Source organism: Hyposmocoma kahamanoa, unplaced genomic scaffold (assembly GCF_003589595.1).
Source record: "Hyposmocoma kahamanoa isolate Upper Pololo Valley unplaced genomic scaffold, ASM358959v1 88, whole genome shotgun sequence".
NCBI lineage: Eukaryota > Metazoa > Arthropoda > Insecta > Lepidoptera > Cosmopterigidae > Hyposmocoma > Hyposmocoma kahamanoa.
This window is the reverse complement of record NW_020654466.1, coordinates 20,884,641-20,905,155: the sequence shown is the minus strand read 5'-3', so window position 1 is coordinate 20,905,155 and position 20,515 is coordinate 20,884,641. Positions and strand designations below refer to the sequence as shown.

At 35.7% G+C, this 20,515-nt stretch overlaps 1 protein-coding gene across 7 annotated transcripts in view; it reads right to left on the bottom strand.

Moving 5' to 3' along the window:
• Positions 1-1,971: 1,971 nt before the first annotated feature.
• The window catches only part of LOC113235630 (cyclin-dependent kinase 12), a 43,076-nt gene continuing 24,532 nt past the window's right edge, over positions 1,972-20,515 (bottom strand). For all 7 annotated transcript variants that reach the window (XM_026471412.1, XM_026471413.1, XM_026471416.1 and 4 more), the window contains 8 exons: positions 20,145-20,262; positions 17,002-17,120; positions 15,298-15,417; positions 13,147-13,374; positions 11,561-11,757; positions 9,888-10,092; positions 7,982-8,250; positions 1,972-4,978 (listed from right to left, as the gene is read on the bottom strand). In XM_026471412.1, the coding sequence (XP_026327197.1) occupies positions 4,741-4,978; positions 7,982-8,250; positions 9,888-10,092; positions 11,561-11,757; positions 13,147-13,374; positions 15,298-15,417; positions 17,002-17,120; positions 20,145-20,262 (1,494 nt within the window). In that variant the 3' untranslated portion in view covers positions 1,972-4,740. The remainder of the gene's footprint in view (positions 4,979-7,981; positions 8,251-9,887; positions 10,093-11,560; positions 11,758-13,146; positions 13,375-15,297; positions 15,418-17,001; positions 17,121-20,144; positions 20,263-20,515) is intronic.

Sequence of the window (20,515 nt, the reverse complement as noted above, 5' to 3'; positions counted from 1 at the left end):
TGAGAACATAACATTGAGAAACAATGATCTTTTTACATTTTCGCAGTTAAGTTTTTTTTCTAGAACAACAGTTAAGTGGCTAAGTTCCAAAGCACAACATTAATAAGGAAGTGAGATCTGAATTGAGTTTTTAAATCGATTTAAAATCATAGATAAATACGTAGAGCCACAGACTGTCGTTTCAAACAATGAAACTTATTTAAAGAATGTTAACGTGTCGTACTTCCTGCGTACACTCTGGCGTACATTGCACACATTTCAAGGGTAGAAAGCCGGAACTAATGGCCGGGATTTCACGTTACGAGCGCGCTCCGAATGAATCCTCTTGGATGATCTCGAATCATGGTAAACAAGTGATCCGAGTGCATCCGGACAGTTATCCTATTCGAGTGGACTGTTTTATTTTTACAAACCACCTCAAGTAAAATTGACAAAACAAAATCGCGTCAAATTAAAAATCCGCATTTTGAAAACGAATGCGTTGGGTGAAAATACAATGGGAGAAATGACTCTCGGGCGCTATTGAACATGTAAAATCAACTTTGAGTGCACTCCTATGTGACCCAGTTTGTACGAGCGCGCTCGTAACGTAAAAACCCACTTTACAGTGATTTTTGTCTTTACTTCCGTAAGTAAAAATTCAGTTATCCGTTTTTAAAGCCGCACGGATTTAAAAACCAAAAATCCAATTGCACATCGTTATTATAAATATATTATTATATTTCGGAAAATCTTCATATTTAGACACTTTGGAGTAAGTACATTGTAATCAATTTTTTTAAATCCAACGAGACTACAGTCGGCTTTATAGTAAAAAGATTTACTTGGCAAAACTATTCAAGACACCATTAGTAATGACATCTAGTTATTTCATTTATACCTAATTCATGGAAGATGGTTCGGGGAAGAAAAACATAAGGTTACACGAATGGATCAATGTCAATAGAACTAAATCTTAAGTGTCTACTCATTGACCAAAACAGTCTAATTTTATTTCAATTATTTAATTTTGTTTATTTGTCATCATACAAAAAGCTGATTCTAATTGGATGCTGATAAACAATAACGTGTCACCCAATATGATCCTAGTCTTATGAAAATGGCAGCTGAAGTTTATTTTCATTGTTTTTGATAGTTTGTTCTAAAATTTACTTGTTATTATTAACATGAAAACGTTTCCTGTTATGTTTGTTGTTGTTGAATAATTATAGTAGTAAATCACAAGAATTCATCATTCCTGAGGTGACAACAGCACGAGTTTTCATTACAACTATCAAAAAGTGCCATTTTCGCAAAACTATGATGACGTTGATGACACGTTATTGCTTATCATCATCCAATTATAAGTACATAAAAAAATATATAAAAGTTCTGTGCGAAATTATTACAACGAATAGTCAACAATGTATTGAAAACCAAGTATGTTTTGAGTAAATTTATTATGTACCACCTTTTGGTCATTGACAGAACGCTTGATAACATGTAAAGGTACTTAACTTTGTGACAATGATCCACATAAAAACTAAATTTACCCGGTCAACAACTATTTACAACTTACCGATTTATCATTTACAATGAACGAGTACCATGTTTATAGAAATTTGTGAAACCATGATATATTAGTTACAAATATACATATCACTTATTTGCTACATAAATGCGAATTATTCTCGAATCGTTATAAAAATTAGACTAAACAATATACTACTATACATAGTTATCTTTAGGGCTCGGTGTTCGAGGAGTAAACCAAGCATGTTTTTTTTGCACATAAGGAGTCAATTCCCGACTGCCAAACCGATGCAATTGCAGCACGTTGGTTCTTTATGTGTCCTCACATATATAACGCGCGAAACACACTGAAAGCGGGTGCGCGTCGGGTCGGGAGCGTCTCGGGTCGGGTGTGTGTCGGGTGGGAGCACGACAACAAACCACGCGCGGGTGCGAGACGGGCGCAGGTAGTGTGGTGTGTTATCGTCCATATAAATACACGGAATAACACCCGTCGTCGCCCTCCCGATCCGTCACGCACCTGCTATCAATTTGTTTCACGCCTAAGAAACTATTGGGAGAGTTAGATATTAAAATCGACTATCCATCGTATTTCGAGCGCCTACTAGTATGACTCAACGTCAATCTAACGATTATTAGCAACACGTGGCGTGAATAGATCAGTTAGGGATATAAATAAATGAGCTTTATTATGTGCTTCATTGTATCGCAAATGGATTGCCTTGCGAAGTATTGACTTAATTTTCATAATCATTCCCACATTCTTTCCAAAATTTCTAAGAGCGATCGCCGTACATTTGAGACGAAACAAATTTTGATTCTGCAGTCTTAAAATTAATCTAACCTACCTATTTACAATATAAACATCATTTACAATCTGCAATATCAAATTGACAGGTAACTAGCGCTATTTTCAATACTTTGGTTATTTTTATATCAATTTTGGTACGCACTAGAATGTTGTAAGGTTTTATTTTGAAAGGCGAAGTATAAATTTAATTTTAAATAGATGCAGGCATAGGTCGTTAAAAACTTACCGAAAAACAATCTTCAATATTCTATATTAAACTCATGGGGGAAACAAATATTTCCAATGAATAAGCCTTCATCTATTCATAATTTATTTATCAAGGCCTTTATAGATTGTGAGGGCTACATTAACCGTCATTTTGGTCATGTTATTCAAAAGCGGAAGATTATTAACATAAACATTTTTGTTTATTCTCATGTCCCAATCAATTCGTTAAGGCAATTCTAGTGCGATTTACAAGAAAATCTAATTAAGCCCTCCACAATCAAAATAATATTAAGGAAGCCTTATAAATGGGTGGCCCCATAAGTCTTACAGAATAAAATCACAAATTTATTGGTCGAAGCACCATTTTTCACTTAGCCAAAAATTCTCGCCCTCAATTTAGGCACTGTCTTCTTACTAAATATCAATTACATACAACTATAGCCTGTCCACTGTTCTTGAGTACCTTGTCTATAATCTTGAGAATCTGAACACAGATTTCTGAAATTTCTGTAATATAATTCGTCTGGAATATTTGAATTAAATGGTTGTCCGATTTCACCAAAATAAGATTCACTATTAGCATCGCTATTAGCATTATTGATACAACTTGGTCTTTGTTTTTGAACTAAATTGCAACTTGAATCTCCCCTGTTCCTAATTTTCAATGAACTTTCTGGCACAGTACTTGTTAAAGATTGATTCCTTATTTGAGGATAAGGTTCAATAGCACAATTTTTATTGTCTTTCCTAGGTACCATCTTAGAACTCTGACTCTGTTCAATAGATCTAAATTCAGTAAAACCAAGTTCGTTTGTCCTATTTTGATATCCGTGATATGAACTTATCTGGTTTGCTTGTATTAATACTGTATTTTTCACTTCTTTTACCCTTTCATCTTCGTTAGACCTAAATTGTATAATATTCTTGGCTTTTCTAACATTCCAGATTGCTAGTTCTACATTTTGTCGTTGCTCTTGGATATCCGTATTAAAATCCCTAGCTTCCCTATTGATATTAGAACAAGGCTCTTTTCGCTCACTCATTTTTCTTTTTCTGTCGCGGCGTTTCATCTTAAAAAGCTCCCACGTTCTACATTTAGATAGTTCTTTCGTTTGCTTTCTTTCACCTATAGCGGAATTCGCAACTGCTTCCTTGACTTTAATTGAGTCTTTAATAAGACCTATTTTCTTGGCACAAACTTCATTAATCTTATTTTTTTGGGGCACAGAAAAATTCGCTGGTTTCCTGCCATTGAAAAATTCTGTTTTTTGAGCAAGTTCTTCTATCTGATTATGTTTTCGGAGCAAAGAGCGATCTGAACTTGCACTTGTTTTATTGCCCTTGCAAAGCTCTTTCATAAAGCCAGATTTGTTTGCAGAAAGTTCTTGCGTCTGACTCAATTTTTGGAGCTTATTGCAATCAGTTTCTACACTTAGTTTTCTGATGTTGCATTGTTCGTTATTAAACCCTGCTTTATTTACACAAAGTTCTTTGATCCATATAGGTTTTTCGTACAAAGAATGATCTGTTATTGCACTTGGATTACCAACTCTGTAAAGTGCTTTTGCCGAATCTGTTTTCTTAACATAGAAATCTTTCATTTCAAGGTTATGTCTGTGTGGTAAATCTAGATCGGCTGTTGCATTCGATTTTCTGACTTTATTAAGTTCTTTTAAAGACCCTTTTTTGTTGGCACAAAGTTCATTCATTTGCTTAAATTTTGTAAGCAAGCTGGAATCCGCAGCTGCACTTGGTTTTGTCAAATTACGAAGTAAAGAACCTGTTTGTTTTTGAAGTTCATTTCCAGAACTCATTTCAGTGCACTGTTCCTTCATCAAGTGGTTTTTTATCTCACCGAGATTTGAAACAGAACTTGGACTGACATTACTTACTTTACAAATATCTGTCATCGAACTTGGCAGTGTTAGTTTTCGTATCTTGGACATGTCTTCAACAGAAGGTTTTCTGGCTTTCATAAGTTCTTTGGCGGAACTGACCTGAGGTTTTTTGAACTTACTAATTTCTTTTTTGGAACTTTTCCTAAGTTTCTGCTTCTGATAGTTACACTTTTTCATTTGCTCCATTATCTTAGACTGCTTTCCAGGCACCTTCTGCGAACGTTCCGTCTTCGGCTCAACATTATGAGCCTTATGTCCCTTCACTAAACGTTTCACAATATTGTCTTTCACTCATTCATCACAAAACAAATGCTATTTCACTTGGCCTACGGCTTCTGGTGCAGGTTCGGAAGGTTTAAAGGCGTTTTCGCTCTTGAAACTGCTGTCGGACTGATTGGAGTCTTGTTTGAAGTCTGGCTTGAACTCTTCTTGGCCAAATTGTGGTTTGGCTTTATTTTGCTGTTGGTCTTGTTCGCGCTGCTGCCGCCGCCGCTGCTTCGACCATAGCTCGTGGCAATCTTGCCAAGTTGGAAGCTCTGGAGCTGGCATTCTGAAATAGTAAAGATCATGTTCACTGTAAAAGTACAACATATTTCATTGATTTGTTTATTTAACATAATTAATTTAAATTATGAAATACACGATTATGACATCTTGTTTTAAATCAATTAACTTTATCAATTTATTGTCTAATTATTGTTTTTACATTTAGTCTTAATCTATCACTGTATTATTTGATTGTTGTATTTGCAAGCTTTTATTTAAGAAGGCCGAATACATTAACCTACCAACAAATGGAAGTCGGGTCTAATACAAAAAACCCGAAAAAAATGTCCGAAGTAAACCTACACAAACGTAGTGACATGTAACGAAATATAAAAAAAAAACTAAAACATTTAATTTAAATTATAACGTCTTTGCAATACTACCTAATTTAGCTTGCAACAAATTAAAGGGCCAAAAACACCATATTCAGCTTCTACAGGAAGCTTAACAAAATGCACCATATTTAGCTTCGACTGAAAATTACTTGAACACAAGAGTAAACGATCAGCCTTTATTGTAAATATCAATTAATTTTTATGCTTATTATTATGTCGAATTTTGTACAAATTCAGTTCAAGAAATAATAAAGAGTTGGGCTGATACATACATACAAATAGTACTACAAATGTGAAAATAAGCGTGTACTATAAGAAATGTACCGATATTCCAACTAAACGTAAACTCAAATATCCGTAATTCCGAAAACCGATTTATAATAAAACCGTTATGCTTTCAAGTAATTTTGAAGCTTCTCACAAAGCCAAAATTAGCTTTTGTTTTGTAATATTCGTAAAAAATATATTTGACATTATGAAAATTCGAGCTAACGTTATTTCGGGCAAATGTATTTTCTGACTTCTGATAGGTAATCCCGAACCGTAAAACGAGTACAACAATATTTTGTTAATAATTGCTAACTTAACATTTAATAAAGTCATTTTAAAAATAAGATTAAAATCAATACGACTTTACAATTTCTTTGTTCCAAATATTTCAATCGCTTATGGTTCGAGGAATTGAAAATAACCAAGAAGTTTATATAAGCTTTTTGAACTTGACGTAATGGGTCTCTTTCCATCTTTTGCGCATGCAACGTGTAGAAAAAGGACAGTTAGCTATTTGATTATTTTGTTTGCTTTTGTAATTTATATTTACGATTAATTTATATATAAATTAAATACTATACAACTGTACAAAATAACACTTGTAAATGATAACTATAATAACACAATATATTTGTTTAGTGTAAATGTGATACAGAATCCTGTTTTTACAGAAGTTATTATTATATAGTACTGCATGATTGACAACCGCACTGTCAGTTGAACAAACGAAGACTGTTGCGCGATTGACGCTCTATTTGCAATTTTAACGCCCTATAGGTGTGGACACTTTTTAGCGCGAAACCCACGTCCATTTGTTAGTAGGTCAATGGCCGAATAGGTGTAACTGCTGATTTAATTCTCTGAATTAACCACTCACATTCAGAGTTTACAATACGCTGGTTACGAGTGTAATGCAATTTATTCTTATCAGCAGCTATATAACTGACATTATCATTATAACAACGGTAATACACTTATTACATTAACCTATTATATCATTTACTTATACATAAATTTTAATGAATTATGTTTCATTAATTGTAACGTATACTTTGTCCTTTTTCAAGACGGAGTATGATGAATGGGTTGCAAGTTTTCATAAAATCGCACCCCTCATGGAAGAATGGCATAAGTGGAGTTATGTCAAACATGTTTATTGCTCCATTAGATACAGAAAAATACAACCCACATCCTCTCTAATTCTTGTAACTCTATTTACAATATTAGTTGATAGAATTACAAGAATTGGAGAGGATGTGGGTTATATTTTTCAGAATCTAATGGAGCAATGAACGTTTTTGACGTAACTCCACTTATGCCATTCTACCATGAAGGGTGCGAAATATCAAATAGTCTTTTAGTAGTAAAACACCGTGACTTTCCATAAACTTTAAAATAATATATATTTGCAAGTAAGCAAATATATATAATTGGCAAGTCTGTTAAAATCTACTTGTAATGGCAGTTGAGTCTCAGTGAAATGGCAACGATAGCATATTCATTCATTCAATACTAACGACCGATGTTGCCTTACTAAAACTATCATGGAAAGTACTACGCAAATTGTAATTTTGAACTAGTTTAATCAGCAATTTAGTCTTCAAATTTAATATATCGCAATGCTATTACAATAGTGTTGTAACTCAAAATATGTGAAACTCTAGATTATGCTATTGCCGAACGTAAAATTTGATACTCTACACGTTAACAAAAACCGTCATTAGAATATTGTAAGAAACCCTATTTTTTCAAAATATATTTGGCGACTAGATGTTTGTTTAGATGTCTGTAATAAACTTTAACCTATACATAAATTTTAATCATCTTTCACGGTGTATAATTCGTTCTTCATCGATTCTGAAAAAGTACACGTTTTGAGTTAACACACTATTGTATTAACTGTGCGATATATAATATTAATAAACTATGTCGTCAACGTGCCATTGAAGAGCATTATACCAAAAAATTGCAATGGCAGTTGAATGGTAGCTCCATGGCACCATGGGTAGTTCATTACTCTTAACTTTTAGTAGAATACCAAAGGTACAAAATCCTGCCATTGACACTCTAATATACACAACTGAGATTATTCAAGACTAGCAGAATTGGGGCCCTGCAGCTTGATTTTGATTGCCTCTCCGGATCGGAAACTGCATCTCTTCCGAGTCGAGGCGCATAATTGCGATTCACAACTGGCCGATAGGAAACTTTGATATTTCAAATCGGGACAATAGTTGATTTAACTCACAAATTAGGAAGGTATAGTAGGAATCAGGTTCACTTCTCGCTCGGAAACCCATCTGATTTCGAGAATCGGATGGGCTACCCGATCGTATCGATTCCGATTAGAATTAAAATCAGCCTGCTGTTCTACACAAACTACAAAATGAAAAAACACTCACTGTTCAGGAACAACATTCTTCAACCATGGACTCTTCAAAGCCTCTTCAGCCGTTATTCTTTTATCAGGATCCAGCTCCAGCATGCGATCGAGCAGATTAAGCGCATTGGCAGGCATAAATGCGAACTGTTCCCGCACGCAGCGCTTGTGGTACCGCTTCGGTCGTAGCGTGTGCCAGAGAGGCAGGTTGATGACGTTCGGCCAAACGCCGGGGACGGGGGTGCCGCACACGCGGGATATCATTTCTAGTTGCATCATTTCTACGTTCGCCTGGTATGAGAATAATAAAGCCATTAATTATCTCTCAAAACGTACAAGTGAACATGGGGTTAAAATATGAGAAACATGAGCTCAAACTATACTTTTCCAAATTCGATGTGGAATAAATGTCAACAAACAAAAACGTATGATTTATAGGGTTCACCTCAGGTTGTTTTACAGTTACCACAATTCCAATATATTTTTCAGAATTTCGATTAAATTAGTCTGACTTGTTTATTCCATGGGTAAAATTTTTACACTTGAAAAAGTCATTTTTGAAGCTACTGCCCGTTCACTGTCCTGAATACCCTAAGAAGAACAAACAGGAGGGAATTGCTCTTTTCAAATAAACTTAAATGCTATGGAATACTCATGTCGTCTTTGGATAATCTTTATCTAACACGTTGTCTTCAATTTTGTGAAACGACTACTCAATTAAAATACTTTTGATGTAAGTTGTAAACTTAGGAAATGATAATCTTAATACATGTGCTCCAGAATCTTATTATACAAACATATACAGTTCCCCATAAGGGAATCGTTTACCTTAGTTAAACGAAATCGTGGTACCGTAAGTTTGGACTTCAATGATTGATACTAATTATTGAAGGAAATTAAACTATTTTTCCGGATTTAAATCGCGTATATTTGTTTTTTCAAACAAGCCGACGTTTCGGGGTTGACCAACCGTGTAACAATCGCGAAAACCTAAGAACTCGATTATTGATTTATTATTAATTATTGACAACACTAATCTTGAAGTCATGCCTGTGATGAATTTTGTTCAATAGAAGAGTCAAACCACTGGCAAGTGATTTAAAAGTAACATAAAAATACCAGTAACTAATTATTTACAAAACTGTATCATCCCTGCTATACTTTTTGATTTGAAGGGAGAGAGATTTGATAACATTTGTAGTTAGTAATTTCAAGTTCAGAAATTGATATTAAATGAAGTAAGTATGTAGTATAGGACGTCCTCCGGCCAGGTGGAGTGACGACCTGCGAAAGGTTGCTGGCGGGAAATGGACGCGACAAGCTGAGGACTATTTGTAACTGTGCATAATAAAAAACTTAATTATTTCTTTCATAAATCATCCATATCATATGAACATCGCTAACTTTATAATAATTGGCCAGGTAAGTATTATTTCTACATAACTCAATTACCTACGTAACTTTTTAAATTCTAATAACGCTTATAGGCCGTGAGTGAGAGCAAAACTAGCCTAAATAATGTGCATTGACAACAAAATGTTCCATTGGTGACCCAGCAACCTTTTGTTGTTAAACATTCTATATCCAATTTGGCTAGAGTATAGACGAATCATGCAATGCCTAAATATTTTATATTAAAATTAAATTGTAAGGTACTATATTGTTACAATAATTTATCATTAATTTTAAGCTCTATTGTACCACTGCGAAGTTTGTTTATGCAGTCATCAGTTATTTACGTACTTTATCATGAAGGAGAAATGCGAGAAAAGAACAAAACATATTTATTGGCTCACAATAAGCCCCTTAATGTGCTGACTGATGAGAATAATAATGATTTATTATCACGCCAGGGAACAGACCTTACATTAAATAAAGATTAATATAAATGTAGCTAGTATTTATTCAAAGTGTGTAGTAATAAGTACCTGGAACAGTGGATGTTTTAAGAATAACTCTCCAAGAATGCATCCCATTGACCATACGTCGACTGCCGGGCCGTAGCGCTCTTCGCCGAGGAGTAGCTCTGGCGGGCGGTACCACAGTGTGATCACTTTGTTCGTGTAAGGCCGCTGTCGGTCTTCCGCCGACCACAATCGTGCTAAACCGAAGTCGCCCAGTTTCACTTCGCCTCTGAAAATTAATAGTTTTAATGACATCAATCAACTCCAACGAGAGAGTTAAGATTATTAGCCTGCTATGCTAGTTGGAGACTTCACACGTCTTCGACATGAATCACGACAATAACATTTTTCACAAATGTATACGGAGAACTCAATAATTCTACAACGAGTGCCTAAGTTTCCGCGTTTTTGATTGACAGGTCACGGTTTTAATATTTTTTTTTTACAAGTAGCTAAATATTTATTTCTCGCTAAATACCAAATTATTGCCTAGTACACATTCATAAAACTCGTCGCTACATAAGCGCTATTAATTTTTATACAATATTTAGAAACGCAGTTGCAACGCCACTATCCTAACACACTATCTGCACTGACAATTTTCTTTTTTAAGCACATTCACAGTCCCGCACTAGGGAAACCCTATATCGCAGGTGTTATGGACACATAGACAACTACAATATACACCCAAACTCACGAGAGAAATAAATATAGGCTATACAAACATTTCTTCTGGCCCGGGAATCGAACGGAACCTCTACGTAGCGGGCCAGCATGGTAAAACTTTGGCCACAGAGACAGTAACAATTAGTGAGTGAGAAAAAAGAGAAATTTCAAAGTTTTCTCACAGATGGCGCTACGACAAAAAAGTCGTTAAAAACCAAAACAAGGATCTGCTACAAACACATGGGAAAATTCGCGAGGTCCGTTGGTTTGTTCAGTGGTTTAGTTGCCGTTTGGCAATGTTTGTTGGGAGACGTTAGTTCGAATACAACCGAATCAGAGTGTTCTATCTTTGTTTAATAATTATAATAATTAATGAACTAAAGATTACTAAAACGTTCTGCCGCGCCAATCTAGCGTTTCTACAAGTCTAATTTGAAAGCGCCCTTTGATAATATGTCTAAGTAAAAAAAAAAAAACAAAAAACTAATTATCACTTTCAGAAGAGTGCGCTCAAACACAAAATATTTTATTGACAACACAGTACCATCGAGAAATAGAGACGAAATAAGGACCATACATTCCTGGTAACGCATCAGTGATAGATCACTTATCAATATCAACTCTCGTTTGCACTGAAATTACAAATTAGAAAGCTGAAATAGTACAGCGCCAACAACTGACCTGTGTGTACGTCGCCGTATATTCCACAAATGTTCTGTATTTATTGTAATAAAGATAATACCTCTAACAATGGTTTAGAGATAGAGTTCCATTCGGTGGTGTGGGGAAAAACAGCAAAGCATCTAATTACAAAACAAACGGAATCAAATTTCATCGGTAATTAAATATTATATAATTTTGAAGTGAAACAATTGACAACACCCATTGACGACACCCGTCAATTATTTCGAACTCGGGCTGGCCAATCGGAGTACAGTTGTCACAGTAACGGTATGGCAGTATAGTTTTCAAACAAATTAAATGACATTTCGTCTCTATTTCTGGTTATATACTCGATGTACAGTACTTACTTATTGTTCATCAAAATGTTGCTACATTTGATATCCCGGTGCAAAAAGTTCTTCCTATGACAATAGGCTAATCCATCGAGCAGCTGTTTCATGATAGATGCGTTGTGCGTTTCTGTGAAGTCCACCATCTTCGACTCTAACAAGCCCATGAGGTCGTGGTCCATGTACTCAAAGACTAAGTAGAATGAGCCCTTATCCTGTGAACGACGTACATCATTAGTATACTTCGTTTCAATCTATTTTAAACAAAAAGTAAACAAACAAGTCACTGACCTGACCATAGACGGTTTAGTGATAGTCAATTGTAATGCAAGCTAAAAATCGATTAATTAATTGAATGAATCGATTTGTTTAATTGAGTCATGATAGCGGTTTTCCTTACATGATTACAAAAACTTTAATTGAATGAACGGAACATTTTTTTTTCGTACAGCACTATGCAACCGTAGACAAGTCGTAGAAGTATAGATGAAAAATAAACTCACTTTTGAACTACCATTTTCCAAATACGAGTTTACGATGCTATTCAAATGAATATTGTTGGAAAAAGTGATCGAAATATACCTGAAAGTGTTGCTCGCATTCGATTTATTGAGTGATTGCTTTAGAATTTTAACCAAACAGGTTTGTTTACTTTTTATATAATATGGATTGAAACAGACCATTAATGTTCAGATATTCAAATGCTTTTATACCTGAAGTTCCCTTTTCCCCGTGAATTGCTGTCGAAATACGGAAGCGACTTTTTAAAATATATTTTGGATCGACTTCAAAAAAGGAGGAAGCTCTCAACTCGGCTATTTTTTTGTGCATGTTACGCGATTGTCTGACATTTGTGAAACGATTTCGATAATTATTTTATTGTTGAATGTTATTATTGAACGTACCTCAGTAATGGTCTAATTCAAATTTGAAATTTACACACCTCTAAGGGTAGCAAATACCCTAAGTGACTATATTTGAAGAGTGGTTATACATGGCCTGCTCGAGTCAATGATCAACACACACGGACCGCTCTTGCAGTCATAGTCAACACCTTGAGGCTGCCATTGATAATCGCTAGAATAGTTGATATCGACTGCAGCAGTTGGTACCAACTGCTCAACAAGTCACAATTTCAATATCATTCAAATCAGTAGCAACATGGATTTTGAGGAAAAAGCACCACTACTGCTACTTTTGCTCAAACGACGGCGGCGGCGGCGCAGAATTTGCTGCTGCGAAAATGCGCGCGTGATGTGGAATGAAGAGCGCGCGCAGAGGTAATTGCGCGAGAGCAGTCGACAGGTCGAGCAGTCAGTGTTGCCTAATTTCACCGCACTGCTATTTATTTATTTATTGTTTTGTGTAGGTGTACACAGAAGACTGTAGTTTGCTATGTGGTCGCAGCTTGAAGCAGTTGATACTAGCTGCTTCAGGCTGCCCGTGTATGGCCGCCCTAAATATTTCGAACGGAACTAGACTCTCTTATGTGTGTGGGTGTGTGGATAGTCTCTTAGTCACGTCGATTAACATCAAATAAGATAGCGGCCAAGCGTGCATGTATTTAAAAAAGCAAACCCCTAATCTGTAGCCAAAGTACCAACCTTCCTAAAATCCATAGCGTCCTGTTTATCCGTGACAATCTCTCTCAAATTGACAATGTTTTTATGGTTCAACTGGCGAAGAATTTTGATTTCCCGCACGGCCGTGATGGGGAAGCCTTCCTTCTCGTTCTCCAGTCGAACCTTCTTCAGTGCTACGAGTTGACTGGTGTTTTTATCTCGCGCTTTGTATACTTGGCCGTATGTACCTTCACCTATTTGAGTTATCACCTGGAAATAAGCATTAAAATCAATTTTCTTTTAGAATAGAATAGAAACATTTATTTCCTATTATCAATATCACAATATTACAATTCAATACTCATAAATATATTTATTGCATTCATATGACACATACATGTCTTAAAATTAAAATAATGCTACACATATGAGCCCTTTATAAGGGATAACAATAAGAGCAGAGGTAGGCCGAGGTTTCAATTATTAATTAGAATTGTTATTTATCAAATAATATAAAATAAAAAAAGTATGTCATATAATAAGAAATACGTCATATTATAAGCAGAATTAATTAAGATTTATTTATTATTCAAATTTATTATAATATTATTATTTTTATTTGTCATTAAAGAATTCATTTAAATTGTAATAGCATTTATTAATAAGATGTCATTTTAATTTATTTCAAAAGACAATGTCAACGGATAAATAACATGATCGTCAATGACGCAAATAAGAATAATGAATATAAAATAAAGTAGTGAACTACTGCTTGTCGAAATACAACGAAGTCAAATTAAACAAAATTACGATTGTTTCAAAAGAAACTCATCAGCGTGCAGGATTCATTTACCAATAAAAGGAGGTTTAGTCGGGTATACAAGGACTTTTAGTTGGGTATAAGAGAAATTTTAGTCGGGTATAAAAGGACTTTTAGTTGGGTACAACAGGAGTTTTAGTCGGGTATAAAAGGGGTATTAGTCGGGTATAAAAGGAGTAGTTGGGTATAAAAGGAGTAGTTAGGTATAAAAGGAGTTTTAGTCGGGTATAAAAGGAGTTTTAGTCGGGTATAAAAGGAGTTTTAGTCGGGTATAAAAGGAGTTTTAGTCGAGTATAAAACGTTTCGTTATTCGTAACATGTAGATGTTGTACATGGCAGTTCTAACTTGTCCAAAAGGATGTTACAAAGTAGCGTAACAAGTATGGGCTGAAACCTTTGCTGGTCACAGGCTACAAAGTAAAAGAGTGAAGAGGGTTTTGTAAAACTGGATTGGTAATTGTGAAATTATATTATTGTGGGTGGGCAGCCACAATCCGTTTGCAGCCATAGTAGGGGGGTTCTGGGCTACAGTAGTTATAAGTGTATACAATTGATACGATAGAAGCAAGTGCTAATAAAGCGGTAGTTCTTGAATAACTTGCCCCCAAATGTATAAAATGTAACTAAATACACATGGGGTATGTTGTAAAACGCTCGGGTCCAGAACTCAACATTTATTAACTCTGCTCAATTTCGGGCCACTCGGTGGCCTCCCAAGAGTCCGAGTCAAGTCAAGCGCGAGTCATCGGAGCACGGACTTGAGTATAAAAAGAACTCGAGTCGTAACCCTACTTTGAGTTTGAACAAAATTCGAGTTAGAAAACTCGACTCGAAGCGACTACACTGGAATGTCTAGTACGACAAGCAGGGTTCAATTTTACTGAATAACTACTATTTCCCAGAAATTAAATAAAATACAAAAACCCAATATGGTGACTTATAAAAGAAAGATTTTCATATTTAATTATAGTATAATGAAATATGAACACACCACAACACCGCTAACATAGCCCGACTCGTTCCACAAAAAGACTGGAATTCAAGCGCGATTGTTACATAAATAGACTCGAGCACTAATGTCGAACTCGAGTCTATTCGGAAACTCGATAGGCTCGTAATACATCGCGCAGTTAGTCTCTGTCTTTATGAGTCGAATCTTGTCAATTGGAATCGAGTCATAAAATGTCCTAAAATCGGACTCGGGATTTTTTTTACAACACTACTTTTTTGTACGTCAGGCGCATCTTGGGCAACAAATTGGCGACTAGCTTACGCCGATTGGTCAAAGCTTGCGCCACGATACGATAACAAGAACTAAATATTTGATATTTCTAGACCTTACAAAGAACATTTAAGCATTGAAATAAACGTACCTGGAAGCCATCAACACACTTCTCTCCCCAGTCTTTAGCATGATGCGTGGGCGTCGCCACGGGTACGACTTTGGAGCCGCGCCGCTTCAGTATCCGAGGTCTTTTCAACTTTGACCCAGACTGAAATTAATTTTACACAGGTTCATTATTATTAACGCTGATATTAATAAAAAATCTGGTTACACAGCGTTTAGTAACGTATCGGAGTTACTTTTGTGTCGGATGACATTCATATTGCCATAGTCTATTCAAGTTAGCGACCTAGTACTGAGAAAACACAGCCGCACGTGATTGGTTAGAGATAATAAAGCCGCATTCATAATGGCGAGCTTATTAGTCGGCTTTCAGGTGCGGACTCGAGTTGTTTTCTCTGTTTACTACTTATCTGTGTTTCTTTACCTGCGACTTTGGCTTTCTTAATGGACTGGTACCTTCTTACTCTGCGACTCGGTTTAATACGTTGACTGATGTGAAATGCGAGATTGTTGAAACAAAAATTACAGAAATGTATATAAAAATATTTTATTTTATTTTTTAAACACCTTTATGCACTAACTAACTATTCTAACGCTTGTCGCCCACTTAACCATGTGCCTTCATCTTACGTCCTTGTCATGTAGTGCGAAAGAGAGGAGCCTATACTAGGTCGCTAACTTGAATAGACTATAGTGTTACTCAATATTATTGTAGTGACGTTTTTTGGCGACACACTGACGAGAGCGGACTGATAGATGATGGGTTCCTGTTGTTTCGTTTAGCTGATTATGTCAGCTTGTTGGGAACAATTCTTTCGAATATGAGAACGCTCATTTGGTGCTACATTGACGCAATTATACTTCCTGTAATGTTACAGGAAATGGATTTGAAATGATTTTTTAATTTTATTTCAAATTTATGACGTGTCAATAAAATTTTGTGTTTTTTTTACAAAACATATATATATTATGTTACAGATGTGTCTTACTTACTTACTACTTAATACTTAATGCAATTTCGCCAAAATTAAAAATTCCGTCAATGTAGTACCAAATAAGCATCGATAGTCGCACGCTCACTGCAACTTGTCACTCACTGCATCTTTTAGGCAACGTTTTGGAATTTAATCTGGCTCATTAAATTTAGCATTTGTATCTACGTAAATTTACCTTACGCATTTGACACCCGTGTATCTGTTATACCTACGCAGCATGTCTAAATATGACGTCATCTGTGAATACAGCCGTGAGTAATTTTTATGTCATTAAATACTTGAGGCTTAGTCATAACCTAGGGACTGTCTGTAACGATCTGACCGGTCTAATATAATAAATAAATTAGAAATAATATAATAATAATAATAAACTGCCTCCGTGATCGAACGGTTACCATGCCGGACTGCCACGCAGAGGTCCCAGGTTCGATTCCCGGGCCGGGAGAAATATTTGTGTGGCCTACATTTAATTCTCTCGTGAGTTTGTATGTAATTTGCGGTGGTCTATGTGTGTGTCCATGGTACCCGCGACAAAGGGTTTCCCTAGTGCGGGGTTATGTTGAGTGTGTGCGTTATTATTATTAATAAAGGATGTTTGATGCCTCGTGGCTATTCTTTTCGCCAGTCGTTTCCAAGTTACTTTTGAATGTTGAAACATGATGATGATGATGTCATCATGTACAATTTTGCAGTTAAAAAAGATAACAATAACGATATACAAATTCACAACTCACAAGATCCCTTGCAGTCTTTCGTGAGCTGAACACATGCGAATACTGGTCTCTTCGAGAGGCAGGTGGCGGGGTTGACCCGTCCAGGTCGTCGCCGCTTAGTTCCTCAGAACCTGGTATCACTGAGGAATGAAACAAATTAAATATTTAATATACGCATACATCATTCACACTTCTATTTCAGCCAAAGTTGGGTAAAAAGAGATTGCGTCTTACATTTGTTCAAAGTTTCATCAAACAAACCATAAAGATGCTTTGCCTGCAGCGATTGCAGACTTACCCTTAAACATATTGAATTAAAGAAATTATTGCACTTGTTATGTTATCTGTGTATACATGTACAGTTACATGTATATATAGTATCAAAAATTATTTAAAATGAAAAGAAATTGACACAACCTCGGTTATAAGAATAACTACTTCAACATATTTATAAGATTTTTTACATAATTTATTTAATGTAATTAAATCACTACAAGGACTTACTTTTAAATCACAATTGACACATTGCTTTTAAAGCAGATATTCCAAGACTTTTTTTTTTCTCATAGACCACTTTCAAAATTTAGCTGGTTCCGGTGAACCCCCTGCAGCTACATTTCTACCATATTCCCAAAACTCGACAAAAAATGTGAAGATTGGATCTAATTATGGATATTTGCAACGCAAATTGCTACGTTCCAACCACAAATAATAGTTTTCGAAAAAAAAGGTGAGAATTTAATTGATTGTGTTGTGAGTGGATGTCACAAAAGTAAAGACACGTTGTACTGAATATGGAATAGGCAAGTTTTTACAAGTAACAGTCGATGAGCTTCTTAAAATATTATCTGCCTGCATTGATCTCATCGATCACTATCGAAAGCAGATAAATTTTCGAGGACGCTTACGAATTGTTAACCCCCATTTTTTTGTCACGCCAACGTAGACCCCACCAACGCCTACGCCAACGTAGTAGAAGACTCGACGGGGAATAAAGAATATTTAGAAGTTACAAATGCCAATTGATATCAATTCGAAATGCAAATTGATTTGTAATTGTAGAGTCAAAGTGAAATACCATTTACCACGCAAAATAGGCGCCTTGACGTCGAGTTGCGGACACCAGCCCGTTGCACCAAGTACCAAGTACCATTACCATTTGCACACTTGCGTGCAGGTTGAATATAATGTACCTAATTTTACTCAAGATCTGTATAAGTACTGTTTTCTGGCAAATAAACGTATTCTTTTCTATAGACGCGAAGTTGGCCGTCTATGGTTCGTTGGATGAGACTTTGATGATGCAAATAAAGCTTCACACCGAACATTGTCTTCAATTTGCTCGAGTATTACTTATTCACAGTGATTGTTTCGAACAAGAACGACAGTAGACCCCCTGATTGGGCAATTGACGTAGATATTTTACTACTTCGATTAGTTTCTTTTTTTAATCTAAATTTAAGAAGTTTTACCGTATATCACGACCGTAATGCCGCTCCGTAACTTAATTTTTAAATCTGAAGTAGTTTTCAATTAGTATAGACAAAATAAAAATAATCCTTTTTAGTTTCGTTGATTGATGAGGCAACGGTGTATATTCCGTAATTACCAAATCTTCCCAAAATTCACACAAATATCTTTGGCACAGCTGCGAACATCTTTCGATTGAAAATAATGATGATAAACCTTAACTAATAACGTATTTAGCAATCTTTTTTTTTATAGACTCAAGTGATGTATATATGTAGTTGTATGTACACTACCTAGTATGTCGGTTTTCTTATTTGTTTATTTATTTATTGTTGAGTTCTGTATTGTTGTCAGTGGTTCACTCGCCCTGACTTGCTGAAAATCAGCGCCACGAAACGGTTTTAAAAAAAGCCTTTTGTGACTAAAGCTGAGGAAGTCCCGATTGCACCAGTCGCGATACGCATGACGGTGAATTAGGTACTGCATTATCAATTGTTTCTATTTAATTTTGTTTATTCTTTTATTATTATTATTATATCATTATTTATTATACAGTAATAACAGTTAATAGCAGTTTTCTTTCTTTCTTTGATGGAATTAACAAATCGTGTGCCTGGTGGTTAGCTACACGCCTGTCTATAACAGTTGCAGTGCTATTCAGAGCTTTAAATCGCAAAGATCTGAGGGGCACTGCCCAATGCGGCCGTCTCCCTAAGACATAAGTTGACAAGTCCCATGAGCCTGTAATTTTATCAGCACCCTTACCCTTCAAAATCGTAACGCTTGGCGGTAAAAATAGGTAAGGTGGCTGTCGCGATTTAGTATAAGTTTTGTAATATCATCATAAATTTAATCTGTTATGATACCTAAGAGTAGGGAACTAACACGGCAGTACAGGCATCTCAAATGAAGGTGAGATATCAGGCATCTGCTGGAAGTGCACTGGTTGGTCGGCACTATAGTTGGTAAGTTCGCACAATGTTTATTACTAACGTAGATACAGTATTTGTTGACTAGACAGCTAGAAAATAGAGTATGACGAATCAGTAACAGAATTAGAATGAGATCGCCACTTGTACTGACGGTACAAGGGGGCATGAAGCGGTGGCAGAGGAAGGGCTGTAGGGGTGTGTGTGGAGGCCTATCATAGGGATCAGAGGATCCTACTAGTTCAGATCCGGAGGATCGATATGAGGTCAAGAACCTGTTAGGACAATTATAGTAGTCCTATGAAGTAGAATAGAGTTAAAAGAAGTGTACAGGAAGAAAGATACTCTATTTAAAGGTTGTTGTGATAGAAAGAATGTCGCATATGTAATTTACATTATGATTGAACCTTAGGCGTGGCGACAGTGGCAATACTTCCCCAGACAAACCCTTTCACAAGGAGCTCTACTGCTAGTAAGCAACTTTATATCATATATTGGTGGAAATGGCGCATTATTTTTAGAGTTGTAATTTTTTTTTAAGTGGGTTTATGCTTGACCTACGCCTGAAGCAGAGGCGAGGTCAAATTATAATTAATTCAAGTCACGAAACTAGTAGTAGTTTTTAAATCGTTATTAATGTACTAACAACTTTTTAAATCGTTATTAAGGAAACTGCAAAGGAAATTATCTACGGCTTACATTTAACCATTTGTGTCAAATTGTTTAGAGTCGTTCGAGGACCATGGTCGAAGAGAACATACTCACCAGGAGGCATAGGTAAGTTCATGATGCCCGACTTCTTTGGCTTATCTGGTTTCTTGACGGGGCTCGGTGAGGGTGTACTTAAAGGACTGTCGTTGGCAAGTGATTTTAAGTCTTCCACCTGTATAATTATTTACACACAAGTGTTTAACATTGTTACGCAAATTATTACGTTAAAATTATAAAAACAAGATATTATAACAACAGTTTTTAATAGAGTTGAGTTAGTTTTTCAGATATTTTTGCTAAAGTTGGCGTTTGTAAGTAGGAATTTTAACTTTCTAGTATATCTATTTCTATTGTCGTTTAGTGCACTCCAAAATTAAATCGTTTTAAGGTCTAAATGTGGTTTTCTACCGCCGAAGCGAGACAAG